The sequence below is a fragment of the Drosophila sulfurigaster genome, chromosome 2L (genome assembly GCF_023558435.1).
Source record: "Drosophila sulfurigaster albostrigata strain 15112-1811.04 chromosome 2L, ASM2355843v2, whole genome shotgun sequence".
Lineage (NCBI taxonomy): Eukaryota > Metazoa > Arthropoda > Insecta > Diptera > Drosophilidae > Drosophila > Drosophila sulfurigaster.
In genome coordinates, this window is record NC_084881.1 from 7,483,192 (window position 1) to 7,496,121 (window position 12,930).

A 12,930-nucleotide genomic window follows, 5' to 3' on the forward strand; every position below is an offset into this window, starting at 1 on the left:
ACCTACTATAGCGAAGCTTAGAACACATTTTGCAAATCAACTTGTCGAACAGCCCTCGTTCAACTGTCGCTAGCACATGCCATTTATCACAGCCTTAGTCAAGCTAGTACAAGAATTTCTCACACGCTGCCACCAAAAAGCGAAGAACAGCAAAAAAAGCAAACTTCTGTTTTATGTCCCAACATCGACAGAGGCATATTAAAAGTATAAAGTTGCTTGCAAAGCGTCGTAGGAATCGCATATGTCGAGGCCGTTGCTGCTGCTTCTGCTTCTGCTGCTGTTGATTATGAGTTAAATTATATATTTGCGTGTCAGAGGGACTTATAATGTGTAGCATGAAAAGTATCTGAGGAGAAACTGCCTCGTCACAAAAGGTGACTGACTATGCCATGATATGCCTGCATGTTTAGCCTCAAAAAAGAAACTGAGAAGCAAAAGACATTTGTCACACACACGCATGCACTTACACACACACACACACACACTGAAAGAAGGAACATCAATTGAAGCACACAGCATGGCGTATGAGTAACATGCGATATCGCCTTACACTGCGCCAAACAATCAAAGTGAAATTAAGTTTATATATTTATATTTAATGCTACTTACACGAGGCATTTGCCAGGTTTAGGCTTTTTTTTTTTGGGGATTGTTAAATCGTTGCCTGGCCTAGTCTAGGCTAGACTACGCCCCTCGAAAAGTAGGCAGGAGAAACAACAAACTTAAAGCCAACAGAAGAGAGAATAGAAAGGGGAGCATTGAACAAAAGTTTTTCTTTTAGATTTTCACTGATTAATGAGAAAAGTTTTAGTTCTTGTGGATAGAGAAGAGAATTGGGCACTGTTCGAATCGAACTGCGGCAGTTTTAATTACACATACACGCAGTCACAGCAGTCGAAGTCAAGGGAAGAAGTAATGGCAGAGGGTGTAATTAGTTTGAGTCGCCATTGAAAACACAACTCGCTTCAGTGCTCAAACACACAGAAATGCAGGTGACATTAATTAATTGATTTTCTATTTTCTATTTTGTTTTTTTTTGGCTGCTGTTTCTTTTTGTACTTTTTTACTTTGGTCTTGCAGATATTTTATCAATTCAGCTGATAGCTGCAAAACGAATTTAAAGCTGAATTTAATAATAAACGAATGTGTATAATAAACTGTATGCAATAAACTGTCTGTCGCGCTTGTTCTGCTTGCAGACACTTCACGGGCTGGCGATAAATACGAGACCACATCAACCATCAGCGGTTATACAAAATATATGAAGTTAAAAATTCGCGCCGTTGGACCAAATGATTTTGGCACCTATCGCTGTGTGGCAAAAAATTCGCTCGGCGAAACCGATGGCAACATTAAGCTTGACGGTGAGTGACATTCCGACACACAATATATCTGCTTTTTTTTTGTTTGTGCTTCTTTCTTTTACTACATTTTTATTTTGAACAATTCCTTAATTTATTGCCCTCAATTTATATGCATGGCAGCTTCCATATGTGCAACATGTTGCACTCCCAACTTTATAAAGTGTATAAATGCCAGCACATTTTTTATTTCAAATTAAAATTGCCGTATTGTTTTCAGTTCTTTTTTTTTTCTCGGTTGTGTTTTTCTGTGTAACAAATGATAACAAATTTTAAATTCTATGGGTAGTGTTGAATTAAATATATATAAAGAGAAAAATAAGACCTTAGATATTTATTAAATATTTGAATAAATTAATTCTACTTTTTTTCTATTTTATTAATTAAAGTCTCTTTAAAATATGAAAGCTTATTTTATTTTATTTCCTTGACTTATTCCAAATAATATTTCTTCAATGTTATTTTTGGATTTTCTTTTAAATATAACGAATTTTATTTTCTCTTAACAAACTAATATTTTATTACCTTGTCCAATGAAAACAAATATTTTATTTTCTGGTTTTTGTCTCCGAGTGGGAAATACCCTAGCCCAGAAAGAAAAAAATAAAATAAGACCTTAGATATGAATTTATTATTGCTTTAAACCTAATATCTTTTTTAAATATTACTGAACATTTTGTTGCGATTGGTTGATTTGGCTGACAATGTGTTATATAGTATTTTGTATTATATGGTATATTTTTATGTCCTTCGGTATATTTTATTTTTTATGTGGCATATTTGCAGAAAATGGTATTATTTAAAATTGGTAGAGAGCACACTCGGCTGTAGCTATCTTACTTATAAACTAAAAAAACACATTTGATGCCAAGAAATATTTAAGCAATAAATTTATATTTCAGTTGTTTGTCTTAGAGTCTCTGAAATAAAACCTTAGATGTTGACTCAACATTAGTTTAAATTAAATATTTCATTTGTTTCAACCAAAGTCTCGAAATATCTGTGCAATAAATTTCTATTTTTTCTCATCTCAGAAATGCCAACACCAACGACGGCAATTATCTCGGAGATGGCCATGTTGAATCGAAGTTATGGTGAGTTTATCAATGCACTCTCACACACACTCATATAAAAAACTATTAATTGATAATGCGTAGAATTAGTTTTCATTTTGTTTATGTGTCAACCAGCACTAGCTCACTCACTCAACCTCGTATGCGTTCAAAAGTTCATATTGATAGTTTTTTACCTCTCTGCACCGCAAATCATCATTAACATCAACGGCACTATGAAATGAAACTCAAAACTAAAACTTATTGCCATCAGTATCATCAATATCATTCAGATGGTCTTTAATTTTGTGACTGCAGATGCTCGTAAATTCCTTAAAACATGCCTTGAGAACCGGATAGCTTAAATTGTGCGCCACACAGTGGCAGCCTTTGCTTCCACTAGAAACTCTGACTATAATCAACGCAAATAGCACAAAATACTCATACTTAAAATAAAGTGACCGACAGACTTGAAACTCTGGCGGTTAGCCAAAGAGACTTCAGTGGCCTTCCCCCCCTTTCATTCGACTCCCAGTTACCCCTTAGCCCATCAAGGCAGCTTGCATGCAATTTCTGTGTCCATTTTTTGCTTGTTTTCCCATATTTATTTTCTCTTCTTACCTCTGTGTGTGTGTGTGTGTGTGTGTGTGTCTGTTTTGTTCTTTGTTTTTGTTGCCGCTCCTCAGACGGCTATTAAATGCAAATAAATGCAAAAATTAAATAAAAATACCTAGAATACCATTACGTCTATATGTATATTCATTTTCTTTTGCTATGGTTTCCTCTTTTTCTCTCCTATGTTTTCGGCTCCTTCACAACGTTCTCATCTTACTTTTGAATATTTCTTTCATGTTGCGCCTTACTTGCACACAACCAACAACAACAACAACGAAAAAAAAAAAAAATGAAATATAAATAATAATAAACAAAACTCAAACAAAACAACCAACCACCACATTATTCATGTACCGTCTTGTCGTTGTACTAAATCCAAACTTCCAACTCTTTTTTCTCCCCTGCATCCCCCCGTCCCCTTGACTGACTCTTGCTGCATAAAATTATTCGCAAAATATAAATGATAAAAAAAAACAACATCGGCAACAACAACAACGACAACTTCGCAATGCAAAAGATGGCAAGAGACGTCATAGAAATAAATTTGAGTCAGCCAACGCTTTGCCTGATTACGGGGTTGAGGAGTGGCGTGACGGTGCTCAAGGTAAGTATCCGCTACCCTTCTCCCGATACGTCCGTATCTATGTTATGTATACGACCTGTATTGTGCGCCTTTTCACAATTTGCACGTCGTAGCACGTCGTTCACATCTTACTCTCATCTTGTTGCAGTTTCTTTTCATTCATTTGTAGGAAATATTTTCATATTTCAAGTGTGTCGCGTTGGCCTTCTCTTATGCATAGTATTTGCCCGGTTGGCAGTTCTCATTTACCAGTTGCCAGTTGCCATTTGCGAGTTGGCATTTGCCATTCAAAACTTATAATAGCAAAATTTGCACTTTGCCTTGCATTTGGCTTCTTTTGGGCTTTTGTTTGGAGCCAAGTGTTTAGCGCAAACGTTAAAAATTAATTAAATTTCTTCGGGCAAGATGACGCTTGCATTTCTAGTTCTTGTTTTCATTTCGCATTCTCCGGCAGTATGCCGTACATTTTATTGCTTTCGAGTTGGTGTCAACATCGTTGCCATCTGCGATTTATAAAGTGCCATAACCAAAATATTTAAAGATAAGTTAATGTTTATAAATCTTAGCTAAAAAGTAATAATGCTATTGAACAGTTAGTTGATTATTTCGAAATGTCGAGGATTATAAGAGACTGACCTTTTATTAGACTGCTGCTTGAATTAATAAACTTTAAATATTATTTATCTTTATCTGTAAGTCAGTCCCTAGGAACACTTATGTTAGATCTCAGAGATTAAGAAATAGAGTTACATTTTTTATTTGCACGAAGATCAAGTTCGTTTTATATTTTATATTTTAAATGTACTCCTTCATCGATATACCAAATATGGCCTTCATTATATTCTAGTATTTTGTGGTATATTCTTAGTATAATACCGTACTCTTTTACTTTTATTTGAAGTATCTTAAAGTCGAGCACACTCGAGTTGTTCACTGCTCATAGTCGACTTTAAATAAATAAGTTATCTTAAAGACTATATCGATTCTTTGTTGATTCTAAATATCTAAACTTGTAGATAGAGGAGAAATACAAACATTTAAGCTACACAATTGCGATAAAAATAATTGCGTAAAGTTCCGATAAAGAAATATGTAGTTAGCGTGAGGAAGAGCAAAATGGCACAAACAATGCAAAAAGTGAACCGGAAAAGAGCCCGCATAGCTCGTATCAAACGCGCCACAAACGCTAACCATCAAATTGCGGGAGGGGCGAGGAGGAGGAGGGGACCGTAAGCTGTGGCAACTCACCCACAGAATGCAGCCACAAAACACAACCTAGCAACAATTTATTTTTGTATTTTATTTTATTTTCATTTCGAATGCACGCCAAGCATTCGAATCGAAACATTTGTCGAGCTGTTGTGAATGTTTCACACTCAAAAGCTGTGTGTATGTGTGTGTGTGCGGTACGCTTTGTGTATACGGATGTGTGTGTGCATCTCTTTTAGCCAGTCAAATAAATCTACAGCAATAAAAATGCCATCAATCGCAAAAATGCAGCAACAACAATGACAAGCTGGAGCACAGCTTAAATGTTGATTGACAGTGACATTGTGACGTTGTCAATACCAATAACCTCGTCCAGTTTAGCCAGACAGGCTGCAGGACACGCACGCGTGTCCTGTGCACGTGCACAGAGCCACACACAAAATTCATGAACTGCACAACAAAATGTTGACAACGCATGTGTGACAAATTAGTCCGCAAGAACTCGCAACAAATTAGCCATAACCAGTCTGTGGTTTCTATTGTGGTTTTTTGCATATTTTCCACACTGCCTACTTGCCACCAGCAGCGCATTCCAAAGCATTTAATCCGCACTCAGCACTCGACATTCGGTACTGCGATTCGTTGGTCCGCTCTGGCCAAAAATATCCACTAGCAAAAATGTTGATTGCATTTAAAATGCAATTATTTAAGGCACGCGTCCGTAAAATGCCGTTCAACCGACTGCACTAATGAACTGGATCCGTCCAGAGGCGCAGACGAGCAGCTGCAGACGGGGGTCGAGTTAAGCGTCTGCTTGTCTGAGAAAAAAAGACTACGCAGAGTCGATGCTCCAGACGGGCAGACGGACGAACGGACAGACGGACAGACAGGCCGATGAGAAGGCGGGCAAACGCAGTCGTGCATTCCAAGTGGCTTAACAAAGAAAGCAAGAAAAGCAGAAAACAACTGCACAGACACACACACAATACACATACAATATCATGATGTGTAGACGCGTGTGTGTGATTAGTGAAGCTCCTTTTTTTTTGGTTAGGTTCATACATTGCCTTTAAGGGACCACAGACTGTCAAAAATGAAGTAAAGCATTTAAACTTCTAGAAGAAATTAAAGTCTAGTCCTGAGAATTTAATAAATAAATATTATCTGTTATCTGGGCAATAAAATATACCTTGAATTTCAATATTACATTTCACGATGATGACACACACATTAAATATAAACTTAAAGAGAGAGGTAACAGACGACCTTTAGTCTAGACTTTACGTAGAGCTTATAATCAAATTTAGAGTTTATCTCAATGATAAAATATTGCATTTACTTAAATATTGCATCGTATAATTCGGCTATTAAATTTTGCGATGATGACACACATTAAATGTGGTCTTTAAGAGGTCTCAGACAGTCAAAACAATAAAGCAGTTAGAAGTGTAGCCGAAATTTTTATTAACAAATTTATAGGATAATCATAAGAAAGAGTTCATAAAGCATATTTAATGTTTTATCTTTTAAGCATACTAAAATAATTTCACTTAAATAGTGCGTCAGTTAAAATAGTAACTTAATTTCGCGACAATGATTAAGTTTATATTTAGACTTTAAAAGGTCACAGCCCTTCTAAATAAAAATAAATCAGTTAAAAGCCTAGTCAAACATAATCTACTCGAGTTCTGTTTAAGATTTAAAATACGTGTGGTGAATGCATTTTTATATAAATAAGCGAAAGTAATAAGAAGTACTTCTTCTTAGACTTCTTAGACCAATTCAGCGGGATGGTTCAAGCCTTTCCATTTAACCTCTTAACACATAAGTTATTCAGAAGATTTGTCGAAACAGCTCAACAAAATTAGAGTTTCCCACATGCATTTTAGTCTATAAAGTAAATAAATGAAATTATAACATACACACTCACTATTCCACGATAGAACTGAAAGTGGCAAACAAATCAAACTGTCAATAGAAATAATATCGAGTACACTTTTCTTCAGAATTTCTCTTTTCTCGCACAAAGGTTTTCTGGTCTCGTGCTATTGATTTTTGATCGTAGACAGGGTTAACGGGAAATTGCATTTAAAAATAAACAAAAAATATTTCATTTAAGCCCCGATAAAAACCAAAACGAACATACAGAAAACGTTGCCACAAAACCGAGCACAAAATGCCATTCTGATTGATTTGCGATTGACAGTTTTGACGTTGAGTTGTCAACGTTTTGTTTTATTTTATTTACGTTTTTTGTTTTCCATTTTGCCGTTGCTTTTATAATATTTATCTTTATATACATCATATTGCCAGAGCTGAGAGAACAAAAGATGCGTAGAATATAAACGAGGAATATTTATTGCCACGGAATTGGCATTGAAATGAAATATGCCATCAAAAATTGACTGAATGTCACACTGACACCTTTTCAATGTGTTCTCAATCAAGTGTAAATGCGGGCATTCACAAAGATACCCACATGCACATTCAATATACTCATACTCGAACTCAAACTCAGTCTCGCACACTCACTCTTGATATTTATGTCGCCGACATCAATCAAAGGGCAAAGTGTATTTCCGCCTATGTTTTGCTTAGAGGCCCCCAAACAAACAGTCCAAAGTAGACCATAAAGTCCTCGAAATACTTGTATAACATAAATATGAGGGTTGTGTTGACTACCCTTGATGCTCTTAGAAAGCCTTTAAGTTTCGGTTTATTCGAAGTGCTTGGGCTATTTGAAGCAACTTTATTTGAGCTTCGGCGGAGCATCCATCACTTAATATTTATGACTTTGATTGTGTGGACGGTGGGTAAATCCACCAACACCAACACCAACACCAACAACAACAACTCCAACTACAATGACCGCCAGCCAGAAAAACATCATCAAAAACGAACCACAGAGATCCACACAGATGGCTAAAGGAAAATCAACGCAATGCTCGCTTAAATACCACTTTGTTGTTATTTATGACGCCAGCTGATGAAAAGCCAAATGCCAAAGATTAAAACCAGATAAAATATATTTAATAGCCCCCCCTTATGAACACCTCCCAACAACCAATATGAGCTGTCTGAATATGCGGGTCTGCACTGTGGTTTGCTATTGATTGAGTATGAATTGAATATCAATAAACTTGCGGTAAATGTTTACACGTGGTTTTCGATTGCATAGAATTCCATTAAATATTGTACAATTTTTAAAAAATTTAATTTTATTTTAAAAGTTGAGTTATTTAATTGAATTTTTCGCGACATTTTTGAGCACTTTGGAACCACTGTAAATGTCATACATATATCAAACATTGACATGCGGTCAACAAAGTGCGTTCAATGACGTGCATAAAAACCGAAAACAGAGACAGCGAGCGAAAAAAGAGGGAGAGACAGAGAGAGAGGGAAAGAGAGAATAGGGACAGCACTCAATCAGTTGGAGACAGCGACAAACGCTGTCCAAGCTTGGGTACATTGACTGGCAGCCCTATAAAGACGAGAGACGCACAGAAGCAAGCAGCTTGGTAAAATATTGTCAAGTAACCGCTGTCGAAATGCTTCTCGCATGCATTGAAGAAATAAAGACACACACAATGACGTTGTAAAAAAAGAAGAAGGAAAGCTACAGTCGAGTGTGCTTGACTGTGAGATACTCGCTACTCAGTTTTAAAAAAAAATAAATCAGTTCGGTATTAATTTTAAAATGCTCCAAATTATTATAACGCAAATATTTGGTACATAGATATAGTACTATATACAAAACATACCAGATTGTCAACCAAAACTTGGAGTAAGTACGCTGTCTTGCCCACAGAAAAGTAACTTCAACAATTATTTGACCGCAACCAAATTCAGGAATCATAAAAAGTATAGTTATTATTTAATATACGAAGTGTATGGGAGGAAGTGCTGTCAAAATTATATCTCTATCTCTTATAATCTCTGAGATCTAAGTGTTTATTCAGACGGACAGACAGACAGACGGACTTGGGTATACAAACATGTTACATACAAATCCAGGAGGCACCAAGTTATAATACCCTTCTACCCTTTGGGTAGCGGGTATAAAAAAGTAATGTAAAAGAAAACTAAGGAGAATGGGATGCAACTAAAAGATGTCAACAAGCAGCAAAGGGAGCTCACTTAAGTGAGAGACCTATAAATAAAGCTTTGAATGATTGACCAAAGCAAGTGTGGCAAAGGAAATTGGTGTCAGATGAAGTTATTACTCTGTCTGCGAAGGAGCGAAACGAAAATGTAATTTAAAAACATCACTCAGCAAAATTTTCGCAATAATAGAGACTGTAAATTTAATGAGTTACTTGACTTATTAAGCATAATTTAGTTAAATTTAAAGCTCATAAGCCACCGCAAATCTTAGTGGCTTAAGCTGATAGACAATCGATAAATTAAGAAGCAATACTTGTGAGCAAGGAACTATTAAACGCATAGCACACTTTCTGGCAGCCCGCAGCAATTTTCTTTTATGCCTCTTGATGTATCCAATGCCAAAAGCCACAATTCGGCTTTGGCGAACGCGCAGAATAAATGAAAATATAAACCCGACTAACCAGAAACTGATTACTACTAAAGCTCACACTCCCCCTTCGTCCCCCATCGTCCCATTCGCATTCGCATTCACATTCTCCGTACTCTACTATTCCTCTACATTTTTGTCGATTCGCAGGCAACCATCATGCTGGCAACACTGGCGATAACAATCAAACGCCCGTGCGTAATCCGCCCGGAGCATTTCACAATTCTGCAGGCTCACTGGCACAGCATAATCTACTTGGTAAAATAATGCGCGGCATTAAAACGCAATCATTTGGGATTTTCAAACGTTTATCGAGTTATTTGCCAGCGGCGCTGCTAGCGTCGCTGCCGCAGTCGCCACAGTCGCCATCGCTGCCAAGTCGGTGGCGTATGAGTAATATGAAAAACCAGGCCCAGCCACAGTATTCACCGGAGACTGTTGTCAACGCACAGCCAACAAACATAACCAACAAGAACAACAACAGCATCTGCCAAAGGACCAGCAAAACGACGAGCACAACGAGCAGCCGTAATAAATGGGCGTGGCATCGAGAGCAACGCCAATTTCACATTGCTCATACGCCTCGTGTGGCGTCAACGCAAAAGCAATGCCATTGGCCGATGCTCATTTGCATAGTAATATTAGCTAGCATTTTTGTAGCCACCGATGTTATGCCAAAGTTGCTGTCGTCGTTGCTGCTGTTGTCGTTGTTGCTACTATTGCTGCATTTTATCGGCAGCCGCATCGCATTTTCTATTAGTGCGACGCATAGGCAACATTTAATGTTAACATTTTGGGCCGTCGGTAATAAGCTTGCCGTATTCTTGCCGCAAATTTATACAGCGACAGCAACAACAACAACGCTAACAGCAGCCACAGCAGCCACAACAGCAGCAGCCAACGCAAATACATTCGCTGTGCTCTGCTTCCAAAAGTATTCAAGATGAAATCAAATAATTGCAAAAAAACTCATTTAGGGCACAACAACAGCAGCAACAGCAGCAGCAAAGCAAGAGCAGCGACACGACGAGCATTGGAAAAGAAAATCAAACTTAGACGAGTAAGAAACACATTCGAAATAGCGACAGAAATATTAATAGAAACAAACTCAATATACTTGTAGTGTGGTAAGATTTCCCCCATATCGTACATGATTAATGTAGATATATTTATGCAAGAGCGTAAAATGAAAATCCAACAATCTATGTTATTCTAATCTGTTTTCCATTCATTCCATCTCTCATCGTTAATTAAGTATATAGTCAGCGTAATTGGCATAACAACTTTTCCCTCTATTTTTTTAATTAGCAATCGAACAACTCAATGGGTGAAAAATGGTTTTCATGTAATTCTCTAAGTGCATTCACATCTTGTTAGGTTAATTAAGAAGCTGAGAGAAATGTTCAATTTAATCGATTTTCAATGCATTTAAATTAAGTTCAAAGCAAACAAAAGTCTCTTTTGAACCACAATTTGTTATTATTCAGAACGTTAAGAAATAAATGAAATACAATTTTTTAAAATTTGAAAAATATTTATATATTTTAAACATTAAAGCTTCATGATATTTGCAATTACTTTCGTTGTTTTTTCACCGATTTTATTCATAAACTGACCGACATAAATTTGCTGCTGAAATATTTAATAAATTATTGTTTGCCCAGCAAACATTTAATTTTCCAAATCAATATCAAATATGCGAGCAAAATGTTTATAGTAATGAAATATGCATAAGGACAACAAATAAACAAAAAACAAAACTGTAATTTATCAATGGGATACTTTACTTATGCAAGTCGAGCAAAAACACATTGCCACATAAAAAAATTATTGTAAAAAAAGTTAAAGGAAAAATATATACAAACAAAAGAAAACAAATTAATAAAAACTGTTAATCAAGTTTACATTTAGATGAACATATAACGTATAAAAAAAGACACAAACACACATATAATTAGCGAATTTACATAGTAAATTTAGCATTAAAATAAATAATGCGTATATACAAAAGCGAAATAGCATTATTACTTAGTCAAATATTAGCTAGCGATACGATATATATGTTGATCAATATTATATACGTTAAATACAAAAATCAAATTGATATACATTCTTATTTTCATTTACTATTTGTTTAAGAAAAAGTTAAATTATTAAGAAAATAATAATTTATCTTGTAAATAAAAAGTAATAATAATTTCTTCCTCAAGGATTTTTCATATAATGATGTAAATACGATACTTAAGTTTAAACTTAATGAAAAGCAAATGGAAGAAATTTCAAAAAGTATAAACTATGCTTTAAAATACTTGTAAATATAATTAAGCATTATTATTATACGAAAGTTAAAATGAATGTTGAAGTGTTGAATAATTTAAAATCTTATATAAATTTACATATATTATATACGTATATGAAACATTTAATGCTAATTAAGTAGACGGTAAATCCTCAATCAGCATTTAGTAATTATAATTGAGAAACCCCTGAACTAAAATAAAAATCCAAAAGCCCAAACTATTTGCTGTTGAGTATGGAATTATATATGAGAACATTTTGTATTATAAGCATAAGCGTTAAAAGCATAAAGAAGCTCAGCTAAATGTATGTCTAAAGTGAAAGCTATACACTATACAACTAACTATAACTAAATATATCGTACATTCAGATATATAGCTAGTTTATATGATTTCATAAACCGAACATATTTATTATATATAGAAAGTGTGAAGAGAGTTCTACAATAAGTTGTGGCATATCTACTTATATGTAACATATATTTGTATGTAAATGTATGCTAAAGTTTACAACAAAATAAAAATAAAAAAAACCTATGTGAGAATAACGAGAAAGAGATGCGTTTATCTGGGTGTAGTAGCTAATGCTGGGGGCGTGGCAAATTACCTCCGACCACATTGTCTGGGAGGTGGAAACTGTTGCGAAACTGCAGCAAATGTAATCATATTAAGAGCTGCGCCAGCGAAAGGACACAAGTCTCAAGGACACTGCAGCTACCCGTATGTGGGAATACATCTGTGGTAACAAGAAGGCAGCCGGCTCGAAAGCAATTGTGCAATTTTCCACAAGAAAGGAAGCAACAATAGAGCGAGCTGCAACAAAACAATAAACTGAAAAGTTGCCGATGATCGCCAAGTGAAATACCTCTCACTAAATGTTGTAAGTGATTATATACAGAAGGGCATCGCTAATCCGTTAGTTAAATCAAAATTGGTTGTTCTTTCTTAAAGATAACATAATAGCGTAATAAACATAAAAGTGCTTAGAGAGCGTTGTTACTGTTATATATTTCATATAATAATATTCAAATTTACATTACTTCAACACTTATTAGGGGAAATGCTGCAACATCAGGCAACACTTTCATTCATTGCAAACAATTTCCAGGGTATGCGAGAACAAAGCATTGCATCCGAGAACATAATCGTTGGCACAAGCGGCACAATTACCAAAAACCCACATACAAAAGCGAAGAAATAGAGAGAAAAGCCCGATGGAAAGTAAAAGCTGGCTGCTCGTCTCGTCTTTATTTAAAACCGTGCCAAAAGATTTCCTCGT

General features: G+C 35.6%; 1 protein-coding gene across 5 annotated transcripts in view; it reads left to right on the forward strand.

Moving 5' to 3' along the window:
* Nucleotides 1-11,316, forward strand: part of LOC133844892 (lachesin) — a 57,607-nt gene extending 46,291 nt beyond the window's left edge. For 3 of the 5 annotated variants that reach the window (XM_062279183.1, XM_062279176.1, XM_062279192.1), the window contains exons 10-13: nucleotides 1,200-1,364; nucleotides 2,396-2,455; nucleotides 3,546-3,632; nucleotides 9,505-11,316. In XM_062279183.1, the coding sequence (XP_062135167.1) occupies nucleotides 1,200-1,364; nucleotides 2,396-2,455; nucleotides 3,546-3,632; nucleotides 9,505-10,301 (1,109 nt within the window). In that variant the 3' untranslated portion in view covers nucleotides 10,302-11,316. The remainder of the gene's footprint in view (nucleotides 1-1,199; nucleotides 1,365-2,395; nucleotides 2,456-3,545; nucleotides 3,633-9,504) is intronic. The other 2 variants (XR_009894650.1, XM_062279205.1) reach the window with 2 other exon arrangements.
* The last annotated feature ends 1,614 nt before the right edge of the window (nucleotides 11,317-12,930 follow it).